This window comes from Macrotis lagotis, chromosome 4 (assembly GCF_037893015.1).
Source record: "Macrotis lagotis isolate mMagLag1 chromosome 4, bilby.v1.9.chrom.fasta, whole genome shotgun sequence".
NCBI lineage: Eukaryota > Metazoa > Chordata > Mammalia > Peramelemorphia > Peramelidae > Macrotis > Macrotis lagotis.
Genome location: NC_133661.1, coordinates 92,723,140 through 92,749,485, shown reverse-complemented (window position 1 = coordinate 92,749,485; position 26,346 = coordinate 92,723,140). Strand labels below are relative to the sequence as shown.

At 36.3% G+C, this 26,346-nt stretch overlaps 1 protein-coding gene across 13 annotated transcripts in view; it reads right to left on the bottom strand.

Annotated features, from left to right (window-relative positions):
• TIAL1 (TIA1 cytotoxic granule associated RNA binding protein like 1) overlaps nucleotides 1–26,346 on the bottom strand; it is a 54,960-nt gene that overhangs the window by 15,522 nt on the left and 13,092 nt on the right. The window contains exons 1-13 of one of the 13 annotated variants that reach the window (XM_074233526.1): nucleotides 16,143–16,161; nucleotides 14,182–14,242; nucleotides 10,261–10,357; nucleotides 6,939–7,088; nucleotides 6,645–6,699; nucleotides 6,411–6,498; nucleotides 4,437–4,512; nucleotides 3,054–3,095; nucleotides 2,693–2,801; nucleotides 2,115–2,210; nucleotides 1,881–1,965; nucleotides 1,421–1,544; nucleotides 800–939 (exon numbers count right to left, since the gene is read on the bottom strand). In XM_074233526.1, coding sequence (XP_074089627.1) covers nucleotides 800–939; nucleotides 1,421–1,544; nucleotides 1,881–1,965; nucleotides 2,115–2,210; nucleotides 2,693–2,801; nucleotides 3,054–3,095; nucleotides 4,437–4,512; nucleotides 6,411–6,498; nucleotides 6,645–6,699; nucleotides 6,939–7,088; nucleotides 10,261–10,357; nucleotides 14,182–14,222 — 1,103 coding nt within the window. In that variant the 5' untranslated portion in view covers nucleotides 14,223–14,242; nucleotides 16,143–16,161. The other 12 variants (XM_074233525.1, XM_074233532.1, XM_074233527.1 and 9 more) reach the window with 12 other exon arrangements.

The following is a 26,346-nucleotide window of genomic DNA, read 5'->3' as shown; positions in this document are numbered from 1 at the left end:
ATATTCCTATTCAAATACATTTTTGGGACTAGCTTGCCTCTGCAGTTCCTTTAAATTCTGAGATACTATGATACTGAAAGAAGCCTAAGGTAGTATATCAGGGACTAATTCATGTGAGCAAAACCAAAAACAATAAAAGCTACATAATCTATTTTCTATAAAATAAATTTTTCTACTTATTTCATAAACAAAGTAAAACTTGACTGGTTTATGGATTATTATACAAGTGAAATCACTTGAATTTATGAGAATACAAAACAAACTAATTACATACCATATTATTATTGTAGCTATTAAGATTCAAAGCTAACTCAAACCAATAAAAGGTTCTTCTTTAATAAACTATATTCCATAAGAATCCTGAAGCAGTTAGTGTATATACACAAACACACACACACACACACACACACACACACACACACACACATACATAAAGACTACCACAAAAGACACTGATGATATTTACTTTAGCCCTTTCTTACAGCCCTGATTAAATAGTGAATAATAGTATAAAATAAATTTGAAGATTTTCAATTTCTTATGAATGGCATTTATTTGAAACTATTTTAAAATGCAGTGAGTAAAACTAAGAAAAACGAAATACGCCAAATTATTCACCTCTCATGGATTATAGAAAACACTGTGTTGGGCAATATGGATAAAAAAAATCCCCATATAAAACATATTCCTGTAAAAGGAGATAATGTTCACTTTGACTAAATTTAACCAACCGACAACTCAGAAAAGTCAGCATAGACTCCATGGAGATTAATAAAAAAATATCAAGAGATAAACTTACTCAACTCCAAATCCTTGTTGATTCCAAGCTTGCCCATACATTCCATAGGATGGCACTTGCCATCCATTTGCCACATATTGTCCATATTGTTGTGGATTTCCATACACTTGGCTCCACTGTCCCCACTGACTATAGTCAACCTAGGAAAAATAAACATCTTAGATAACATGTAAGAAACAAGTCTTGTTCAGGATTTCGAGAAGACAGAGGATAGGAGAAAGAACATATTGAATGAAGACCTTCAATAGTGTAAGGCACTGTTGGTATGCAAATTTTTAAAGATGACACCTGTGAAAAGAAACTAGCACATCTTCAAATTTATCCTCTAATAGCATTTAAAAGTGTTGTTATTAAAAAAAATTTTTAAATTAAAAAAAAAGTGTTATGTTTTAGGTTTTTTTTAGCAAGGCAAACGGAGTTAAGTGGCTTGCCCAAGGCCACACAGCTAGGGAATTATTAAGTGTCTGAGACCGGATTTGAACCTAGGTACTCCTGACTCCAGGGCTGGTGCTTTATCCACTCCGCCACCTAGCTGCCCTGTTTTAGGCTTTTTATCAAAAAGTTACAAAACCCTCTGGGACATAATTTATGAAATAGTGTGAAATTCATGAATCCAATTACCTGTTGGAAGTTTTTAGTCATATCAGGAGATTCTTTACCCCAATAACACTTAACTATGTGTCCTTCAATTGTCGTACCATTTACCGAAACGATGGCATGGGCTGCACTTTCATGTGTTGAAAATCTAAGAGATGAAAAATCAATACACTAATTTTTTTTTTAACATTTAAGGTACAGAGTTCCAAGAATTGCTTTTCTTTATTTGTTAGAGACTTCATTTTGAAATGTGTGTGGCATTTATTTTCCCACTTTGCACAATGAAGCATGCATGTAAAATGATAGCTTACAGATATGGTTCTTATCTTCTAAGAGGTATATATCCTATGGGTCTATAAAAAGATTTGCATCACAAAAGAATACTAACATGGTATGTTGATATTATGATGCTAACCAAAAACAATTCAAAAGAATGAATAAACATTTTTAAAGCAACAAAAATCACTACATGTGGCAACCTTACCTGACAAATGAATAACCTTTTTCAGGAAAAACTCTTATTTCCATAATTTGTCCAAACGGTGAAAATGTCTGTCTCATGAGCTGATCTATAAGAACCAAATCAAACCAAACAAAAAAGACAAAAAACCCCCATAACATTTAAAGCAGATTTGTACCATGAAATGGTGTCACACCATGAAATGATGTTAATGGTACAGAAAAACCCACTAGAACATGATAAGGAAACAGATCCTACCTGTTAAACCAGAAGCAATTCCTCCACAGTACACAGTACAATTTTTTGGACTTGACTGATTTACCACATCTTCAAATCTCAACTGTTTCGTGCTATCTTTTTTTATAGAAAGAACATGGGAAGTTTGGATTTTATTAATTGTAAAGTCCTACAAAATTCCACTCTTGAGAAGTATAAATTGTTTAGACAATATTATTTTGAAGTACTATATATCAGTATGCAAAAATCAACAAAACAATTGTCCAAAAAATAGATAAGTTTTATGAAAGTATGGTTATTCTTCTCTATACAATTAAAACACCTCACCTGTTAACTCATCTAATCAATTTTACATGACTTCAAAAATTGTGTTCAAAACAAAACCCATTATTCTTAGGTGTTAGTAAGTTTAAGATGAAATCTAGAATTCCAAAGATAAAATTATTAAAGCTGGTGGGTATAACTGAAGACATTAAGACATGAAATTCTGTGCTGGAGCGATAAATCAGACCCTAAACTATCCATACTATAGACCCCAACTAAATTCTTCATACTATATACTGTGATCCCTATACCCTTAATAACAGTAATTGTCTTACTTTCTTGTGTACTTTTAGGAGCTGGTGGTTTACGTGTTGCCCAATTAGTCCGGATTTGACGACCTCCTAGCCACTGACCTCCCATATGTACAATTGCATTTTCTGCATCCTGTAAAGTCCAGAAATAAAAAAAATAATAATAAAAAGGCTGAGAAATTTAAAATAATTACTAGGAAGATAATTATCAGTAAATAAAGTCTATTATGAGGAAATGGAATTTTGGAGTTGCCAGTATTCAAGAAATCACATCAATAAGCTTTAATCCATAGAGTATCCTAAATAAGTCTTTGCAACAGTTTGGTAAATGGATTAACATCAAGATTAATTTTAACTTAAGTGATACAAAAAAATTTTTACTTACCAACTTCAAAACACTGAGCTGGTAATCAAGGAAAAGTTTATTCTTAAAATAAAAACAAAAACAAAACAAACCCTGATCCAAGAAATTTTTTAAATGACACTCCAGAGTTATTATAACAACAACCTGTCCTCTATCATAAAGCCAGATGTTTCTATGAATAAAACTACACATTTAAAAACTTTGATTTTGGAACTTTGATTTCAGGACTTTGAGAGATGAAACCCATCTTAACAGTTACATTATTAACAGTCAATTATGACATTTAATAACTTAAGAAATATACTGCCTAATGAAAGCACTTTTAAAAAAAACTGGGGTTTACATACTCAAAATTAAGCATAATGGAATCCAACTTTTGCCTCTATTTCAGTGCTTTAATGAAATGCAAAGATTCTAAGTTCCTAAAACAAAAGCCTAACAATTTTTAAGAAATTATTTCGGGGTGGCTAGGTGGCGCAGTGGATAGAGCACCGGCCTTGGAGTCAGGAGTACCTGAGTTCAAATCGGTCCTCAGACACTTAATAATTACCTAGCCGCCTTGGGCAAGCCACTTAACCCCATTTGCCTTGCAAAAACCTAAAAAAAAAAAAAAAAAATTGTTTCGTAAAAAAATGATACCTGTTTTGGGTTTTGGGTTTAAGTGTCTCAATTTATATTTTATGGTCAATACAAATGCTTAGTCATTAAGGAGTTTGATATATTTTTTTTTAGGTTTTTCAAGGCAATGGGGTTAAGTGGCTTGGCCAAGGCGGCTAGGTAATTATTAAGTGTCTGAGGTCGGATTTGAACCCAGGTACTCCTGACTCCAAGGCCATTGCTCTATCCACTGCGCCACCTAGCCGCCCCGAGTTTGATATTTTTTAAAAATAAAGACCACATGCAGTCTGCTTTAATTTTCAATCAAATAGTCTAAAATAGCCTTAAAATCTCAATCACAAAAGAGGTAATAGATGGGAAGTAAAAAGAATAATTGTTTTAAGAACAAAAAAATAAGTGTTATTTAGAAAACAGAGCAACATTAACCAAAAAAATATGAAAAACTAAAATTTTTATTATCCTAATGTCAGAGTATTTTCTAATACCTCAAGTGAAGTTATTTCAACAAATGTTATTATAGCCAAATTTCTGCTTCAAAACTATCACTTTATCTATATGAACATTTTAAAGAATCTTCCTTATGTTTATCAACTAATATCAGATCCTTATATTCAAGATCATGGAAAAAAAATTAAGATATGTTAACAACAAAACAAAACAAAAAACTACCAAACAATAAATATTTAAGTTAGTAAACTATATATCAGGAACATATAGCTTTCAGATACATTAGTCAGTGACTAAAATTTCTACCAGAAACAAAATTTGAAGTTAGAAGGTACTTACCAGTTTGTTATAAAATGATACAAAACCATAGCCTTTTGATTTTCCAGTTGCCATATCTTTAACTACCCGAGCATCCCTGTAAAAAGAAGCACAGCTAAATGAGGGTAATAAAAATTATTTTCAAAATAAAAACTAAAAGGAACCACACACACTGTATTGTGAGCATATTTTTATATAAATTTTCAGTTAACCCTAATTAACTATAGCCATTCCTGAACTCTCCCTATTGCTTCTTTACCTGTTAGAAAAAAGCAGTAGGACAAAAACATGTAATAAACATGCAACCTATCAAATACAGCCTGTTCTTTCTAAACTACATACTCAAATCTGAAGATTAAAGGGAACAATAGTTTCCTTTTCTAATATTCTATTAACTATGATCCTCTACGTTTACTGTTCTATAAATTACTTTAACAATGCTAACTACTTTACCATGCAATCTCTAAATAGTTAAATGTCTTCTGCCTAGTGATACAAAATATATGAAATATTAAAAAATTGAAAAAGAGGAAAAAATAGGAATTAAAAAGGCATACATGGCCTGTTAACAGATTTCTTTATTTTTCTTGGTCAATTCTCTACCATCATTTTGGAGTTTGGGCAGCTGTAAATTTTGAAAAATTGACATTTTCAGAAATTTAAGAAAGGAGAATAAAAAACTAACAACAATGCTAAGCACACCAGTACGAAAACAACAAATTTACACAGAAATTTTTAGTGAGTAAGTTAAAATGATTGGAAATATAGAACTGCACTGAATATAGAATGTTAAAATGTAAATACTAAAATATGTATATATATATATATAGATAAATAATGTATAATAAGAATAAATAGAAAATGAGAAAAAAAATCTACAACTGAGTTCCAGTGTGCACAGTTCCTTGCAGTTAGCCTTCAAGATCCTGTCCATTCTTATGAGCAATTCTGCAAAATAACCAGAATGCTATTACTTTTAATTGTGACTTGGACTTTAGAAAAACTGCAGGTCTCAGGTATAAATAAAGATTGAGAAACAGCAACCTGTATTATTCTTTTTATACTGATTTTTAAAAATAGAATTACTTACCACACTTAAGAGATTTAAAAGCAAAGCAAACACCAAAAATAGAAGATTAACAATTAAATATTTTGGTCCATTAAAATTAAATATATAGAACAACAAAAAACTGTAGAGAAATGAACATTGTTGTTCTTAGCTGAATTATATTCCTGTAAAGCAGCATTAAATGTTCATTAATTTAACTCTGTAGAAAATAAATCTACAAAATATCCTGCTTTTAAACCGCAAGTTAAACTTTTAGTACTTGCAAAAATTTTAATTTTCTAATACATTTGATCACAATATACTGTGAACTTTGCTCTACCACATTTGTTAGAGAAAGATCAAACAGCATTTTCACATTTCTGGCATAAGCATGCATCACCAACAACAATATATTCATATATCATAATATTTTTGACTAAGACATTTTAATTCTAACAAAATTATTACTGATTATATCATAAAAAACACATTGTATTTTACATATAAGCAAGAATAATCTCTCCAAGTTTACTCTACTTAATTTATAACATTAAACATTCTAAAATTTTACCATATTCTGCTTCCCCCCCTTCTCGCCCTCCCCCAAAGCAATCATAACACAGCCTAAATCACAGTTCCTTTTATTTAACTAACACATTTTAAAAACATTTATAAAGACTTGTACCTTAGGCTAGCATTAACTTATTATCTATTAAACATATTTCTTTAAAATCCACATATAGAACAATTTCATTTATCAACATACAATATGCACAGAATTAGTTGAAAAGAAGACTCAAGAACACTAAAATACCATTTTTTTGCAGTTTAAATACTATAACACAAAACAATGCTAACTGGAGAAAGAAAAATCTTAGTTCTGAAATAAGTCAGTCTTATACAACTTTCCTGGCACTACAGAGTGAGGTATTGATAATAATACTTACGATATTTTACCAAAAGGAGCAAATGCTGATTTGATATCTTCTGTTGTAATTTCTGGACTCAAATCTCCAACAAATACATGGAAGTGATCTGGAATCGAAGCATTTTATGATAAAACCACTCAGGAATATAATTAGTAGTGTTCAGGGTTGGAGAAAACATGATTAAATTGGGATTCATAAAAATGCTACTGTATTGATCCCTGAGTTGTACAGTAGTAGCTGTAATATACTTACTAGAGGTATCTTTTTTCTGGCTACTTGGTGTTGTTGCCCAGTTTACTTTGACCTCCTAAAAATAAAGATTGCATTTAATACAATCAGTCATTTCACTGTGGTCACTTTCTTACTTTAAATTTGGAAGGATTTTTTTTTATGAAGTATCAAACTGAATAAAGCAAAGACATATTATGACTTACAAGATCTTTGCATTTGAAAAGTCACCAAAAATTAACACAAACTAAAAGCAGCATGCAAAGATATGTGTTTGGGGGTTGCTTTTTTAATGCACAAAATGTTTTTCGAACTTACCTTTCCCAAAATTTTTCTCCCATTCATAGCCGCTAATGCAGCAGCTGCATCTCTGTGTTCATAAAATTCCACAAAGCAATATGGGTCATTGCTTGTATGCTGCAAAACAGAAAATCCAACAGAAGAGTTGACCCTTCTGCTATCGGGTTGCTGAGAAGAAAATCCAGGAAAAAACATTACTGATAGCTAGGAATTTTAAGTGAGACTGAAGATAGCTAATGAAGGCTAACATTTAAAAAAGATAAACCTTATAACTTAAGCATAGTAATAAGGAAAATAGTATAGTATTCATAAAGAACTATAAAAAAGACTATAATAGTATGATTATATTAAATTCACATTATTAGAACATGATCTAATATTTGTAAAATTCTAATAATTTAACTTTATATCAAAAATTATTTCTGATAATTTTGGTACCAATAATGTAAGAATAGTCTTCTTTATTAAAATTATTAATACATACCAAAATATTTCATTATTTATCATTGGTGTTAGTTAAAAATATTTGACTAATGATTAACACTTAATCAATTATAAATTAATTAATAAGAAATATGTAAGGTTCAATGACTAAAAAGAAACTACTTCAAAGACTTTCTACTTTGTCAACAGTGTTCAAAATGTAAAATTAAGTCCACCAAGTCTGAAATGCTACAAACATCATCAAATGCAGTGAGGCAGAAGAGGTGGAATCAAACAGATGCCAGTTTTAGTGCCAGCGCCACTACTAACTTCCTGGGTATCTTTGGACAAGTCATTTTGCTTCCCTACTTCTCAGTTTCCTCATGTGTAAAATGAGGGCGTTGGATTAGATGATCTCTAAGAATTCTTCCAACTTCAAAAGTTAGACCAAAAAGAGTCTGAAATTTAGAATAGAAGGGTAAGGATTACTAATTACCAATGGTTCTCTCCCCCGATGTGTATCTGAAATGGATGAGCTGTATTTGTGTATTATATTTTTACATCTTCTTAAGTTTCATGTATACAAAAAAAATTTCAGAATAATAAAATCACAAAGTTTTTTCCTTCCTTTCATCAGTACTATAGGAGATTTCCTATAGTGCTAGTAGACTGGATTACATCATTTTTCTTCTTTGGAAGAGAGAATTATTCAGAAAAAGAAATAAAGTCAGAGAATTCTCTAAGATTGACCCTTCTTAGAATTTCACAAATCTAGTGTTTCAGAGATCCTCCCCAAAAGATAGATGAGGACTATCTATTAACTCTGAATTTGATCTCAGCAATCAAATTTTCAAGCATTTTCATACATATTTCATACTTTGATTACATATTGTTACAAATTGTTACAAAAATATCTTTGTAAAATTAGATTTTAGATTAATTCATAATTGTACAAATATATATATAAATAAAATAAACATGATTTGAAACTTCATTATCAATGCCATTGAGAGAATTGGTATATGTGTGTGTATACATACATACATACACACACACACACACACACACACACACACACACACACATATGTTTAAAGGTAGACTAAAAGGGACTTAAAATACCTGCAAAATAAGAATCTTTTAACCACAACTGTTTTCTTGTGCTTTGAAAAATTTCAGTAAAGTGATCCAAAAATGGGACTCTTAAAACAAAAGTGACAAAACAATCGGATCACATTTAATCAGGAACAGAGAAGTGTGATCATTAGCTCTGGCAAAAAAACCCTGGGCTGTCACATAAAATCCTATTGTTGGAATAGTGTCAACATTATTCTCACTTGTGGAAACTGAGAGAAAAGAATTGAAGTCTTAAAAACAAATTTAAGTGAACTAATTAACAAATAATATTTATAAAAGGTAGAGATAAGGAGCTAAAACTCTGAGGGCACTCTAAGAGCATTCTAAGTGCTCCCACTCTTTCTTTCTTTCTTTCTTTCTTTTTTTTTTAGATTTTTGCAAGGCAAATGGGGTTAAGTGGCTTGCCCAAGGCCACACAGCTAGGTAATTATTAAATGTGTGAGACCGGATTTGAACCCAGGTACTCCGGGACTCCAAGGCCGGTGCTTTATCCACTATGCCACCTAGCCGCCCCTGTGCTCCCACTCTTGCCAAAATTTATTATGATATTTATTCTTTCATTTCTACTACTACAGAATACCAGAGTTATTTAGTAGACTGTTAACTGTAGAAAAATATATAGCTGTCCATTTCTGATAAGTTCTGAAAAAGGACAAAGTCTTCATTACTTATTAATTAAAAGGAAAAATATTGCTGAATGCTTTTGAAAGCTAAAAGCATTAATTTACTGTAAATACCTGGTTAACTTCATGCTTACTTAGTGTCTACAGTGTACCAGGTGCTCTAAGATATGCACTCTAGGAATTGACATTTTAAATACATTTACTGTATTGTGCTAAATTGTAAAAACAATTGCTATATTATGCCTAATAACAGAAGGAAAAAGAATTCAAGTCCATTTTATAACATAGTACAGTACCTTCTCAAAAGTAACTTAAGATTTCAAAAGAAAAATAAGATTCTTCAAGCTTTAAAATAAAATTACTTCAAAAATGAATTTAATTACTAGTTGTTCAAGGACCTTTGGGTTCTTCCACTTAAAACAGCTCTACCACTTTAAAGGGCATCACTAAATAACACTTGAAACAACAATAGTGAATTGTTTCATTTACACTTGGTTGGTGATGTCATCAATTATTGTAAAATGAGGGAAATTCCAAATTTGGAAGGCAGAAGGAAGTTTAGGATAGAACAACTTAACCTATTTAAATCCAACTTAACAGAGAAGAGAATATATATTAATTTAAAAAAAAATTAACAAAAAAGAGAAAGAAAGAATGAAGAAAATACTATTTACAGACTTTGTTCCAGATATTTTCTGGGAATTTCTTTCAAATAAAAGATCAGATTTCAACTTTAAAAGTGTTGATAAGTTTACTAAACATTCATAAATGCATTACATAGTACTAAGCATATTATAATTTCATTCGATTACACAGGACTCCATAGTTTCATGTTTTTACTTAAATAGTAACATTTTTACTTTTAAATAACTTCACTCAGGTTTTCAACATGAGGCAACTTCAAGAACACCTTTTTTTACATTCTGCATCTTCTGAAGACAACCACTTAGCATGAAGGGTGATTTTAAACTAACACTATTTAAACAGTTTGACAAAAGCATCTAAACAACAGTACCAATTTGACCAAACTTCCAGTCCCTCTGACAGAATTCTTATTTCAAGATTCACAAATCCTGATCCATCCACATATACATCACTGCATTTTTAAAATTAAAATGCTATGGTAGTTGATGTCACGTTTCATTGGGAAGATCTTACCTCTGTTATCATTTTACAGCTTTTACATGGTCCAATTTGACTGAATAATTGAAGAATAAGGACTTCTGTCACATCCCTGGAGAGATTACCTACATAGCTACACAAGAGGGGGGGGAAATTAACATTTTCACAAATATTATCTTTTTACTTGCCACTGACAAGTTTTCAGGTAGTTTAACACAGTTCATTATCTTGATACAACCTCTCAATTTCTTAATGGTAGGCCTTAATCTACAAATAAAATGTGAATATTTATATTTTTATGAGTACACATTATTTTCTGTCATTTAAGTAGTTTCTGGAAACTTAAAGAGCAACTATGAGTTGTAGCCTTATGGTTAATATAATAGATTATTTCAATTTTTTTTCTATCTGCAGAACAGGTTTTTTTTTAATTTGTATAGTATTTGGGGGGGGTGGGTGAAGGAAGGCAAACATCCCAAACTAAAATCTGTATGGCCCCAAAATAACTCAAAACAGTTACTTGTATTATAAACACTAACCTCCAATTTAAAATGTTAACAGGCCAAAAAGGGAACAAGTTATATAAGGTGGGTCTATTTTAATCCCTAAACAGTATTTTGGGAGAATTCCAATAAGTGTATAAATAAATTCAAAGACACATATGTGCATACACATCTTTTTCAAATATGACCAATGTCACTAGAGACTTACAGAGATGGGAAAATGAAACAGTGAATTTGGAAAAGAGGTTTGACATTTTTATTAGTTTCATTTAATACTTAACTGGATTCAAATTCACATGAAGTTCAAAAAAAAAGATAACTACACTGCATTATACATCTTTATATAGTCACTTCACCTTATTTGCTTAGGCATAATTTGCATCACACTCCTTATTAAAGTTCAGTTTCGAAGAGAGTGAATTTGAAAATAATGTTTCCTAAAATCAAATATATACCTTTCCTGGGAATGAGGGAGGGGGAAAGGAGAGGGAGAAGTAATTGGGGGAAAGGGAAGATCTTAGGAGATCCAGAGAAACAAAAAGGTAAACTTAATTTTCCCTGTTATCTCCAGAATTTATAAGCCTTCTAGAATTCACTTACTGTGTGTAAAGGCAGCTACCACTCCAATAAATAAATAAATAAATGAATGAATAAATAAACAAACAAACAAACAAATAAAAGACCTCAAATGTAAACAGTATTCTTCAATCATGGATAAAATATTAATTTGCTTTATTGAGTTTTCCAGAAGAAACTATATAATTTCATTATCCCAAAAATGCACAACACCTGAGAAACTAGACAAGTTTCTGAAGAAAAATAAGTTCTACATGCATAATAATTAGATAGTTTTATTTTAAACCATCTAAATTTCTCTGAAATGTATAAATCCTAAAGAAAAAATGACACAGGACAAGATAAGGTAAAATTTTAAAAGTCTAATGGAGAGAATGACAATTTTTAATCTTATTACAATATTTGCAATATAAACTATTGATACACAAGTTCAGAAAAGGCAACAATAAACTCAGTAATACTTAAATGACATATTGTTTCTTATAGTAAATACTTTCTTTCAAAGTTTATTCTAAGACTGAGTCCTCATAGTATCAGCAACACACTTTACTTGATGTACAATTGTACTAGCCTTCATATACAATGTCACTAGTCTAAGAAAAGACCACATATTGCATTTTTTCCCCTAACGTTAGTAATGGCTTTATAAATCATTCATATTCATTTGCTTGGAACTATCAGTGTATATCTTTGTGGGGACATGGTTAGTGGCCATAGTTTTCTTCCGGGCAAAGTTACCTGGGCTGAACATTGTGGAAAAATATGCTTTAATCAATTGAATTAATTGAATTGTTAAGTTAAAGTTAAGTTAAAAATATAAAACCAGACTCTTATAAATTATATAAATTATAAATAGCTTCTATTGTACTTTCACCTGAGACAATTTTATAATCAAGAGAAAAGCTTATGTATTAAAGAACTATATTAAAGTATTATTCTTAAAAAAACCCAAACCTATGTTAACTTTTTTCTAATTTATTAGCTTCAATAAGCTATAATCAAAAAATAAAATTATTATAGATCATGCCTTTTTCAGACCACTTAATTCCAAGATGGAGACTGGATGTTTCAATACATATATATATATGTATGGATATAAAGATATATGTAGATCCATACAAAAACACAGATTTTAAAGAATTTCCTAGACGAATAATTAAATTGTGTCCATTTCTAGCAATGAGATAGACAACACTAAATAATAATTTTCAAATCAATTCTTATCTCAGAATAAATACAATTTTAATGCAGATAAACTGATAAAGGTTGGATTAGATTTCTCAACTTTACTTCTCTCTCCCTCCTTCATTTTAAGTGGAAAAATTAACAGACTAGACCTTATACTGCACATAAATGTTAGTAATGAATTTTAAGTTTCAAAAAAGCTACCATTAAGATTGTTCCTGTAATATTATCATTCTAATATTAAGAGGGTCCTAATAGAGTCTCTACTAAAATCTCATTTCCAGTTCTTTTATTTATAACAGCAAAACCTTTAAGTCACATAAGTAACATATTATAAGGTGCTTTTAAAAAACTCTACTATGCTATTTACAGTTACACATCACAAATTAAATGTTTCTTTAGCCTCCCTATGCCAGTTGTTCATTGAAAAGAAATTTAGTTACTTTAGTTACTTGAAGAATCTAAAATACTAGAAGCATTTAATACTGCAAATCTTTGCCTTTGAAATCAATGTACAGGTGAAAACTATAGGAGTTTCAAAACGAGGTTAGTAAAAGGTTTTGCCTGATAATTAAGACTTTAAGAAAAAGGAAGGGCATACCTTGGAGGACTATTTTTCTCTTCTAGGGGCAGGAACTGTAGAAATTGAAAGTATTAAACTGACAAGGATATTTTTCATCACTAACATCACTGTTAAAAACCTTGTTTAAAAGTTGAAGCAAAGTTGCTTAACATTAAGATTTCACATTATTAAACAACCTCCTATGTACTATGCCTTTAAGGTCAATGGTACCTATTTTAAAACATTATTTTATGGAAATAGAGTGATCAATGTTTTAGTGGCTGGATGCAAAGATAAAAGACTGAACAACAAAAGAAAAACTTATACTGTAATCTTACCAAATCCCTGGAGGTCATAAAAAGAGTAACCTTAAGTAGATCCTTGACAAGTCACTTATTACAATTTTCATTTCAGACTTGCTTTTCATAGATTAGATATAACTATTTCTTTTGGAGGGAAAGGAGCATTGCAGTCAGACACACTATGTTATGCGTTTTGACATAGTGACTATGATACACAATACATATAATGGGGGAATCGATTTGACAATATAAGCATATTTTTTGACATTATGAGGTTCTATAATGGGGTTCTAATGTATTTTCTCTTAATAATTGCCTTTAAACTTTCAGACTTTTAATTGATTCCCAGTTATGAGGAAGAGTCAAAAGATTTTTCACTGCCACTGATTCAATTAATGAGCTATTTTTCCAAATTCCTATAGAATCTGACACCTTGGGTAAGTGGCAAAATAAGCTAATATGGTAGCTTATTATAATAAAGAGGCATATTCCATATATTTAGTAGATAAACAATATGCCAAAGCATATTTCCCCCCTTCCTGACAAAAAAAGCTACATTCAGTATTAGCCCATATAATTCAGTATTATGAGGCCGGTGTCTTTCCTGATTCCATAGCAGCTATAAAGCAGTTTCCTTGTACTCTATATGGGAAGTCACCTACTGTTTATTAAACAAAAATTAATGTCAGATGAAAACAACAAACATCAAAAAATAGGCATTTTGAGTATGGCAAATATAACACTATTCTCAGAAAAGCAATCCTATACCACTTTAAGCACCGAAAAATAAATAAATAAAACTGTAGGTAATTAATATTTAAAAACCTACCTATTAGCTAACACCACATTGTTTTCTGAAGATAGAACCATATGTCTTAGCTTGTGTGTGTCTGTAGGGAAAAAACCTCACTAGTAACACACAGGCATGTCAGGGTAACAGAGAAGTCTGATTAGAGCACATGATTAAAAGCATACTAACTGCTTGAAAACTTATTTTGTAGATCATATGATCAAAGTAATTAAGGTAAACAGCCAGACACAGTACCTAACATTAATCCCTTTTAACATCTTCAAACTTATCACTTGTGCCTGAAAATAATTTTTAAAGGAAAAACCCAGAAGCTATACTTCGAGAAAAATTCAAACCCATTCTTTTTTTTCCTGATGCATTACAAAGCTGAACTTATTTTATCTTAAATATTTATTAGTGAGATCTATACTAATATTAAATAGAAAAATGGAATGCATCCTGTATGAAAATTGGGATTTTTTTTCCCCCCTAGCTATACTGGTTTGATGAAAGGAATACAATAAACATAAAACACGGAGCGGATATTACATAAAAGACAGAATACAAGGTGTAATACATAAGAGGGAGGGTGAATGAAATCTGAAGAGTTTACCGCAGTAGATTCAAAGAAAGAAACAGGGAGATAGAGCCGTCAAACATGAATTGACAAACAATGGTATGGATAGAGTTTACAGGATTTACTTCTGTACATATTACTCATCCCATTTGTACATACCTGTAAACAGATAAATCCATGTTTAGGTGAGTGTCAGAGCATGAGACGAGGAGAAGGTACAGAAGGTAGAGACAGAAACGGATGACATAAAAGAGGTTAGGGTATTAGGTCTGTTGGATAAAATCTAATGAGATTTGTGGAAGTAAAAATGTAGGGTTGTCAATGTACTATGCGGGATGAAATGAAAATCTCAGTAACGGAGCTCTCTTTCTAGAGGGAAGCAGTGTGTCATCTAAGTAGTGATTGACAAGCGTGTCACTGAAGAAGCTGCTATCTATCACATCTGCCCCTGGTGCTTGTAAGAACATTTCCGATGTCAGACACAATGGAACTTCTGCCTCCTAAAGGAATCCTAGCTAGGTACTAAACCCAGCGCTTCCTTCCAAGGATCTCAAGTCAAGGCATACCTCACTAACTAAACACCAGAACTTGGCTTCGGTAGTAAATGACAGATCTCAAGACGGCTCCAGTTTTCCTCTTTCTGAAGAGAGAAGACCAGATTGGAAAGACAACACAAAATGTCAGTCCGAAGTTTCCCTCAACGTGGGGGGGGGGACACACTTTCGTTCAAATATTTTTATACGCTTCAGTAGACCCTCATTGTGAAACTCTAAGAAGGGAAATAGCTCTCCTGAAGAGATGGTGAAACAGGGATGGAAAAGGATTAAGGAATACAGCGTTCACGAGAAAATAAATAGCAAAAAGGGGGGGATTGGGTTTCAAATTAAGGCGTATCACTGGGCCACTTACTTTTTCGCTTAGGGGAAAGCAATAGGAAGCCACACGTCCAACTCGCGCCTCTAACCATCTAAGCCCTACTCCAAAGGAAGCACTTTTGTCCCCAGCTCTTCTGACTACAACTGCGCATGGCGGCATGCAGGCATCGGGACGGAGAGCCTAGCGCTCGAGTTGGGACGCGGGAAGCGGACCAGACGCCCCGGGGCCCCGAGGCGGCCGGGCCCCCGCGCCGGGGGGCGCTGAGTCAGCACTTCGGAAACTAGGGGTCCCTCCATCCGGCACGGCTCGCGGGGCCCGGGGCTCCACAAGTGGCGGCCGCCCCTCGGGGGGCAGGGACAGGCACAGACATCAAGTGCGGGGGGCCCGCGGTGAGTGACACACGAGGTTCGGAGTCTGGGGTGCGGGGGGAGGGGAGGAGACGGAGGCCCCGCTGCCCGCCCCCACCCCGAGCCGGGGAAGGGCCCGCGGGGAAGGGGCCCGGCCCCCCGCCCCCGCGGCGCCCGGGGCCCGGGCCTCGGGTACTCACAGGGTCCGGGGCTGCCCGTCGTCCTCCATCGCGGTGGGCGACACCGAGAGATCCCGGGACCGGGGAGGGGGCGGGGCGGGGAGGGGGCGGGGGCGGGGGAGGGGGCTCCGGCCGGGGACCGGGGGAGGGCGCCGAACCCGGGGCTCGGACTCTCGCTCTTCCCCCAGCCCGCTCCGGACGCGGCGCTCAAAGCGGGAGGAGCAGGAGGAGGAGGAGAGGAGGAGGAGGAGGAGGAGGATGGACGAAATGGCCGCCGCCACCAGCCGGACCGGAAGCCGGCCAGTGCGCAGGCGCGGCCCTCCCGCTCGCCGCTTTAACCCGAGGCGGCGGGGCGGGCCGCCCCGCTCAGAGACCGCGGGAGCCGAGGAGGCCGCGCGATCCAAGGGGCGCCGCGCTCAGGGAACACCTGGGCCGGCCCGAGAAGGAAGAGACTAGACTACGGGGGGGGGGGGGGGGGGGGGGAGCTGGGACCTCTGGGGTTTGTAGTCCCAGAGGCGAGCCGAGGACCAAGCTCTTCCCCGAGGCCTTCTGGGAAGTGCGGTCCTGAACCTCTGACCCGCGCGTTCGCCGGGGCGCGACGTGAAGGGGGTTCTGGGTAAGGTAGTCGCACGTCGGAACCGGGGGTCCGACGGGAAGTGAGGAGTCCCTGGAGAACGCGACGTGGAAAGGCGACTGGCTGTTCGGAATGGAAACTACAGATCCCAGGTTTCCCTGCGCCACTACGCCAGGCTTCTTTGGCAGAATGCCCGGAAGGGCGGAGCTTCCAAGAGGCGGGATCCGGGGCGGGGCTTCCGCTTTCCCCTGCCCTCATCTCCATGGAGGCTCCCAAGCCGCTCAGTCGCGGACGTCGTTCCTGCTTTTGATTCCGGCCGCTTCCGAGGAGAAGAGGAGACTCCCGAGGGTCTCTTTAGACACTTCCTAACCGCCGCCCCCCTTCTGGCTAGGTCTCCCCCTGCCCTCGGCCCCCGGACCCGCCCCCCGGACCCTTAAAGCCCCCGCGTGACTGAGACCACCGAGAGAGAGACGAGTGGAAAAGGAGAAGAAGGCCGGAGCGAAATGCCGGGAGGGCCCGGGCCGGGGGAGCGGCTGCGGCTGCGGCTGGGGAGCGGGGCCTGGGTCGGTTGGGCCGCTGCCTGGCCGGAGGTCACCTGAGGAAAGGCTCGGGGAGAGCCCGCGCGGCGGAGCCGGAGGTAAGCGGCAACGTCGAGGCCACCCGAGCCGACCCGTTCACCGATTCCTAATTTATTTACATTTTTCTCCCCAGTTGGTGGAAACCTGCCTTCTCTTCTCACCCTCCTTCCTGTTCCCGCATACACATTGAGAGAGAAGGAAAAAAACGATCCCCTGGTAGACTGAGCCCATGGAGTCAGGAAGACCCGAATTCAAATCCAGCCTCAGTTACTACCTAGACCTGGTGGACAAATCCCTTAATTTCTGCCTGTCTCAGACTTCTTCTGTAAAATGTAAAATTATGGCATCTATCTCTTAGGGATGTTGCAAAAATCACATGAGGTGATATTGGTAAAAGCACACAATTGGGGCATAATAAAAGTTTATTCTTTCCATGCTTGCAAGCATGAGAGTATGGGGGCAGCTAGGTGGCGCAGTGGATAGAGCACCAGCCCTGGAGTCAGGAGTACCTGGGTTCAAATTCGGTCTCAGACACTTAATAATGACCTAGCTGTGTGGCCTTGGGCAAGCCACTTAACCCCGTTTGCCTTGCAAAAAGAAAAGCCTTAAAAAAAAAGAAATTTGGACTGCCTTTAGTAGGCAGTAGGGAACCACCCATTCTTCTAAGTCCATAACTTGTGAAAGTATACACAATTGTGCTTGCAGAATGCAAATATCAGGGACAAACCATTGTAAGTCTGGAGAGCACTAGTCCATGATCACATTTGCTACCCCTACCCTTTAGAAAATTTGTATCATCCCTTGGTGTCTGCCATACTGTTTCCTTTGTAGGAATGATCACTCTTAGAAGTTTGGAGCTTGTCACGTGTTTGTAAGAGGGCCATATTAAAGATCCTTATGGCTTTTCATTGGATGATGGGATTTAGAACTGGAATTGATTTAGAGATCAACAAGTTCAACATGAATTTTAAGTTGATATGAATTCATACTCAGTGAGTGTAAATAAGATTATAGGATTAGAACTGGGATGTATTCTAGTTTAATCTCCTTATTTTCTAGAGGTTGAAACTAAATAGCAAAGAGGTTCTGACTTGGGCACCAGAACTGAGATTCTCTGACTCCCAAGCTAAGGTTCTTTCTACCAAATAGATTGAACTCAGAAAAAAAGGCAATTTAACAATTTGAATAAGTCTATTTTTAAGGCAAAACCAATTATATGTGAGCAACTGGTACATAACCAACATTATGCACATCAGAACATGATAGGAAGCAAAGTGTTTGGGAAAATGACCTATTGCTTTTCAGCCTCTCCATTGTCAAAAATTAGCATCTGAAATTATCATATATTAGGAAAAACTAATGGTTTGTCATTCAATTCTCCAATGCTTTGTCTATGACCATTAAGGTACAAAGTCAGAAGATACAAAAGAACATTAGATATGTATTTGAGTACTGACTCTGCCATTTATTATCTATGACAAGTCACTTTACCTCTATAGGGCTCAGTTTACTTCTCTGTAGAATGAGATTATGAGGTCTCTTCCAGTTCTGGTAGTCTAAAAAAAAAGTAAAATAAACATAGTAAGTAGGGCACTTATCCTAATTGAGGAGAGCCTCTTACACTTTTCTGGGTCTGCTTCCATCTCTGCCCTTTCCCCATCTGGTTTTGTAATCATAAATCAATGAAGTCTCTGCTGCTTCTAGAAAGGGTGTTGAAATCCATTCTCTTAACAATCCCAGTGACCTCTTAATGAAATACCCTTCCCAGTACCCTATTCCCCTGATCTGTGTCTTCCATTAACACTTAAGTTCCCTGAGGTCAGGAACTGATTTCCAAATTTGTATCTCCCCATAAATGATGGGCCACTAGGTAGCAGAGTCCATAGAGTGTCAGGTCTCAGACACTTACCTATCTATCTGTGTGACTGAGCAAATCACTGTGTTTACCTCATTTATACAATGAACTGGAGATTTTTGTTGTTATTGAATTATTTCAGTCTTTTAAGAAATAATATTTCACTTTTCCCCAAATTATATGTTAAAAAACTTTTCTATACTTTTTTTGGGGGGGAGGGTCAGGTTTTTGCAAGGCAAATGGGGTTAAGTGGCTTGCCCAAGGCCACACAGCTAGGTCATTATTAAGTGTCTGAAGCCAGATTTGAACCTAGATACTCCTGACTCCAGGGCTGGTGCTTTATCCACTGCGCCACCTAGCCACCCCTTTTCTAAACTTTAAGAATCGGTTCAGTTTTCTCCGACTCTTTGTGAACCTATTTGTGATTTTTCTTGGGAGAGATACTAGAGTAATTTGCCATTTCTCCAGTCCATTTAACAGAGAAGGAATGGAGGCAAAAAAAGATTGACTTGCCTAGAATAATACAGAAATGCCCGAGGCTGGATTTGAATTCAGGAAGATGTCTTCCTAATCTCCAGCCCAGAACTTGAGCCACTGTGCTATCTACTGTCTCTCCTAATAATTAAAATTATCCAGAAGGGGAAATGGGAGGTAATAGGTTTTCCTTGACTGAAGGTCTTCTATAGTTGTATGATGATTTTTTTGGATATTGTTGTAGAAGCAGTTCTTTCTTAGGTACTGGTTGGATCAGATGTCCTTTAAGACTTAGGTTCCTTTGAATTCTGAGTGTGAAGGAAGGTTTCTGACCTCAGAGGAGTTTGTAAAATTTGCTCCTAGACTAGATAAAACTTTAGATACTGTATATATGATTACAATGTATCTCGTATTTTTATAGTATGTTTCTTAAAAGGATTATAGTTTTGATGTTGTTATTCAGTCATTTTAGTCATGACCAATTCTCTCCTTGACCACATTTGAGGTTTTCTTGGCAAAAATATTGGAATTGCTATTTCCTTCTCCAGCTCTTTTTACAAATGAGGAGGCTGAAGCAAACAAGATTTAGTGACTTTCCCGCGATCACACAGCTACTAAATTTCTGAGGCTGAATTTGAACTCAATTCTTTTTTTAAAATTTATTTTTATTAAAGATATTATTTGAGTTTTACAATTTTCCCCCCAATCTTACTTCCCTCCCCCCAACCCCCCCCATGGAAATCAATCTGTCAGTCTTTACTTTGTTTCTGTGTTGTACATTGATCCAAATTGAGTGTGATGAGAGAGAAATCATATCCTTAAGGAAGAGACAAGTCTAAGAGGTAACAAGATCAGACAGTATGATATCTGGTTTTTTTTCTAAATTAAAGGGAATAGTCCTTGAAGTTTGTTCAAACTCCATGGCTCTTTATCTGGATACAGATGGTATTCTCCATTGCAGACAGCCCCAAATTGTTCCCGCTTGTTGCACTTGATGGAATGAGCGAGTCCTTCAAGGTTGATCATCACTCCCATGTTGCTGTTAGGGTGTACAGTGTTTTTCTGGTTCTGCTGATCTCACTCAGCATCATGAACTCAATTCTTCCAGACTCAGTGCTTTATCCACCACACTACCTAGCTGCCCCACTGGAGTCTTTTGGTCAGTTTATATGCTTACTATAATGCAGTACTTCAGATATCTTTGACTTTATTAGTGTAGTTGCTCCCTCCATTGAGGCAAATGGCAACATTTTCATAAAACATAAATTGCTGAGGTTGAAAAAATTAATAATCTGGTGTTCAGTCTTCTGAACTAGAGGAACTAATCCTTCATTGACTTGGAGCCAGAGATTTGTAGATATATGCCAATTAAAAAAAAGTCTCTATTATATAATTTATCATAAAATGTTAGAACTTTAGATCATAGGCCCAGATTTAAATCTAGAAGAGATTCTGCCTCATTTTCTCCCTTTATAAATGAAGAAACCTAAACTCACAGACTTACCCAAAGTCACATATCAAGTGAATGGTCACTCTCTCAGGTAAAACCCAGGACTCCTCATTTTCCAGATTTCTTTCCAGAGCCATAGGTAACTCAGGGGGCTTGTCCCTAGGGCAGGGAAATTTAACTGGCCTTGAGAGCATTTCTGGACTCCGAGGAAAACAGTTGCACCAGATGATGTAAGGCAGTGCCTTCCTTTCCTGTAATGGCTTTTCCCTATCTCTCAAAGCTTTGCTCATGAAATGAAATGAGGGTTAAATGAGTATTGAATCCAGGTTGTGCCTGAAAGAATCAAGGGGAAATCCTCCCTACTTAAATGTTTATCATGAGTCAAGAATTGTTTCTCTAGAGTAAGAACTGGATTCTGGTGTTTGTTTTTGACACTGGCTCTCTCCTTCCCTTTCTGTAAAATGGGGAGGTTGGAAAAGGTGGTTTCTAAGATTCCTTCTAGCTCTAATAATCTGTGGGTCTGAGATATGGGTTGCATTTGATTTCACTACATCCTAGCCTTAACATGAGTAAGCACTGAATGAACTTTTCTCTGTGACCGTGGGCAAGTCACTGTAAAAGAAGTTAAAACTAAATGATTCCTAAGGTTCCTTCCAGGTTTCACAGGATGCTTTGAGAGTTTTGAAGGGTTTGACTTCAAGGTATCTTTCAGCACCTCTTTCTTTTTTTAAAAAATTAATTAATTTATTTATTTTGAATTTTACAATTTTTCCCCTAATCTCTCTTCCCTCCCCCCTTACTCCTCACAGAAGGCAGTCTGTTAGTTATTACATTGTTTCCATGGTATACATTGATCTAAATTGAACGGCAGCACTTCTTTCAAAGCATCTCTCTGTTCTAAGAGTTATCCGCTGCTCATATCCCAGAGAATGAGCAGCAGTCTTGTTGTTTCTGTCTCTTTTGATGGGGAGGTAGCTAGGACTTTTCCCTCCCTCCACCTCCAAAAACAGGGTACCTTTCATGCCCCTTGAATTGAATGTAGTTTGTGGTGCTTCCTCCAGGTGCATATATTCTAGTACAACTGTATTTTTCCACCATATACTATTCATCCACCCTTGTGTTTGAATCAGAGCAGCAAACAAAGCTTATTCATTAATAAGTGCCTGCATTAATCAGTGCACCGGCAGATCTCTCAATGACTTTCTCTAAACTATAATGATCTTCCTCCACAGGAGGCAAGTTTTGGAAAATCACATGATACTTTCACTGAAGGATTCTTGTGACTCATTAACTCATTTAACAACCTCCTGATAACATACAGGGTCGGGAGTAGGAAAAACTGGGAAGAAGTATTATTACTTCCCCACTACCTCTGGTGGTTGTCCCTAAACTAATCTGCTTGGTAACCAAAAAGTCAAATTCAATCTTGTTACCAAAAGGTACAGATTGAAAACTTTTACTCCCAGCTTCCTATTCAGCAATTATAATTTAGTCTTTTCAGTAAGCTCTGTTTCAAGAACTCAGTAATTACTTACTGAAGTATTTGAAAGATATTTCTAGAATCATTCAATCCAGTCCCAACTTTATATTAGTAATTAATAGATTACATGAGCAGACATTTTGAATAATAATCATGCCCTCCCTGTTTTCCTAAATTGTAAGTTGCTTAGTAAAGTAATGCATAAAATGACTGTACTATATCTCTCTCTTTGCATTTGGCAGGACATCTCCCAAAGATCTGTCAGAAAACCAGTTAAAAAGACTTTTGTACCACCTGAACCATGGTTGGCCTCTAAGAATATGGCAGTGAAAAAAGACCAGACAATCTCCTGTTTGCACTTAGCTTTTGATGTAAACAAGCCCTATTATGTCAGTGCAGCTATCAGAAATGCTGATGCAATTTTCTCAATTTGCTTTTATTCTCACATGTAACATATAACTGAAAGTGATTCTTTCCTCATCATTACTTTTACACTTTTGGTTGGTATATCATATTTTATTAGCTTAATGAACTCCTTTGTACAAAAGAATTTTTGAAAAACCTTTATGTAAAGCACTAAGCTAAGTGCAAGACTAGGGCTTCCAAGTTGATAGCATGCAGGTCTGGAGTCAAGAAGACTTATCTTCTTCCTCAGTTCAAATGTAACCTCAGATACTTACTAGTTGTGAGATCTTGGGCAAGTCATTTAAACTCTATTTGCCTTAATCCACTGGAGATGGAAATAACAAATCATTCCAAAATTTTTGCCATGAAAATCCCATGGACCACATGGTACACTGGGATCACGAAAAATCAAGCACTACTAAACAGTTCAACAATAACAAACTAATACAAGATTGGATCGAGGTTTGCTCATGTAGAAAGTACAAGGGACTAATTTCAAGCCCATTTATGAAATTTCATTTGAGACATTCTGCAAGAACAGGTGATTTCTTTTACTTCATAAATACTTCTCAGCTCTTTGTTGCCAATCCTAGACCCTCAGACACTTGCAAAAACCTTTAAAAAAATTATTTAGAGCAATATTTCCTCCTTTTTAGTTTTTGCAAGGCAATGGGGTTAATTGGCTTTCCCAAAGCCACACAGCTAGGTAATTATTAAGTGTCTGAGGTCAGATTTGAACTCAGGTACTCCTGACTCCAGAGCCGGTGCTCTATCCACTGCTCCACCTAGCCGCCCCCTATTTCCTTCTTAAAGAACTCAATGTCTTTCTACATCTCAACCCTTGCCTTTTTATAGTTGAGGATTTATATGTGGATCTTCCCACCAACAACATTCTGGTTCACTAGATCTCTTAACTCTCCTGACCTTTACATAGCAATATATCAGGATAGTCATAATATTTGATTGTCATCCTCAAGGCATTCTACCTCCATGATCCAGATCTTTGTAATTGCAATCACTGTAGCTCTATTCTTTATTCTCTCTCTCCTCCTCACTCCTTCTCTATTTTCCAATCCATCACCTCCTGTGCTTACTTCTACAGTACATAATATGAATTTTATGAGTCCTCTGTCCTCACTTTCTTTCTTTCTTTTTTATCATTCAAGAAAGATTTTATTTATTTTGTGTCTTACAATTTTTCCCCTAATCTTGCTTCCCTCCCCCCACCCCCACAGAAGGCAGTCTGTTACTCTTTACATTGTTTCCTTGGTATACATTGTTCTAAGTTGAATGTGATGAGAGAAATCATATTCTTAAGGAAGAAAAATGAAGTATAAGAGATAGCAAAATTACATGAAAAGATAAGTTTTTTCCTAAGTTAAAGGTCTATGGCCTTTGTTTAAATTCCACAGTTCTTTTTTTTTTTTTAAGATTTTTGCAAGGCAATGGGGTTAAGTGGCTTGCCCAAGGCCACACAGCTAGGTAATTATTAAGTGTCTGAGGTCAAATTTGAACTCAGGTCCTCCTAACTCCAGGGTCAGTGCTCTATCCACTGCGCCACCTAGCCGCCCCCACAATTCTTTCTCTGCATACAGATGGTATTCTCCATTGCAGATAGCCCAAAATTGTCCCTGATTGTTGCACTGTGGCCTCACTTTCGATTTCAAATTAAATTAGGGCTGGTGCTCTACCCACTGCACCACCTAAGTCACCTCTCTGCTTGTATTCTTGATCCAGTCTTCTAACATTTCCTTTAGCACAATCTTTATCTCCTTAAGTTCTCATCCTATACTTGCTTTTTTATTCACTGCACAACTCGTAGTAAAAGCTGTTGATACTCATTCCTTTATCATATTCCACTCAGTCCCAATTGACTTCTCACTATTTCAAATTGAAATTTGTCTTTCAGGGTTCTAAGTGATCTCTCAGTTGCCAATTTCAATGGTATTGGTTCAGTCTTCCTCTTTATTGACCCTGTGTTGCATTTATCATTGTTGAGCAAAGTTGTAGGTATTTTTGATTTTTATGCAATCACTCCCTTATCCTCTGTTCTAACATTTCTGGTCATAGAATCAGAAATTTAAAGCCAGAAGAGGCTAACCCCCTCATTTTATAGAAGATAAAAAAACTTATAGAGGTTTAAGTCCAAAGTTAGTGGCAGAGATATTTTCTCTGAATATAACCCCAGTATCTTACTCATTCATGTATCTGAGTGGGATTAATTTTTTTTTCACCAAAAAAGCCTTCTCATCTTCAAAACTTCTATCCTTATTGATGACATCACTAATTTCTCTTTAAACCTCAGTTATCTCTTATTCCCCACCATGGCACATAACTAATGAGTTTCCAGGGCCTATTGACTTTGTCTTTATGATATCTCTATAATCCATCCTCTTCACTGCACTCAGAATGCCACTTATCCCATCATTGCTGAATCATCATACATGTCTTACTTTCCATACATAGAGGTATGTCCAGGGCTCTCTTCTTGGCTCTCTTATTTATACTCTTTCAGTGATTTCAGGCCCATGAATTCAATGATCATCCTATACAGATAATTTCCAAGTCCACAGTATAGCCTTTAACTCTTTCCTGAGCTCCAATCTGTCATCTCCAACAGCTGCTGTATACCTCCATTTGCCTATCTCCTATGCATCTCAATCTTGAACATATTTAAAAAGAACTCATTTTCTTTCCCCCTATGCCAGCCCTTCCTCCTAACTTCCATTCCACCTCCACAATATCTTTCTCATTCTTCATTCATGTTACAGCCATGAAGTTTGGGTTCTCATCACCTCTTGCCTGAACTGTAGCAATATTATCCTAATTGGTACTCTTCCCTTCGATCTCTTCTCTTTCCACACTCTCCTCTACACAGGAGATATTCCCAAACTGATGTTCTCAAATAGAGTTCACTTTACTACACAGACTACTGCAACTAGGAAATTCAAAGGATAGAACACTGGATCTGGTGTCTGTAAAACCTGAGTTCAAATACAACCTCAGACATGTAATTAGCTAGAGGACCCTGAGCAAGCCTCTTAACTTCTGCCTGCCTTGGTTCCTCATCTGTAAAATGGGGGTAGTAATAGAACCTCTTTTGCAGGATGGCTTGAGATATTGATATAACCTTTTGCAAACTTTTAACTATTCTTAGGGGCGGCTAGGTGGCGTAGTGGATAAAGCACTGGCCCTGGAGTCAGGAGTACCTGGGTTCAAATCTGGTCTCAGACACTTAATAATTACCTAGCTGTGTGGCCTTGGGCAAGCCACTTAACCCCATTTGCCTTGCAAAAACCTAAAAACAAAACAAAATTAAAAAAGCAAACCTTAACTATTCTTATTACAGTGACTTCTTTCTGTTCTTAGGATTGAAGTCTTTATACATTTGACAACATTTCTAATCTGG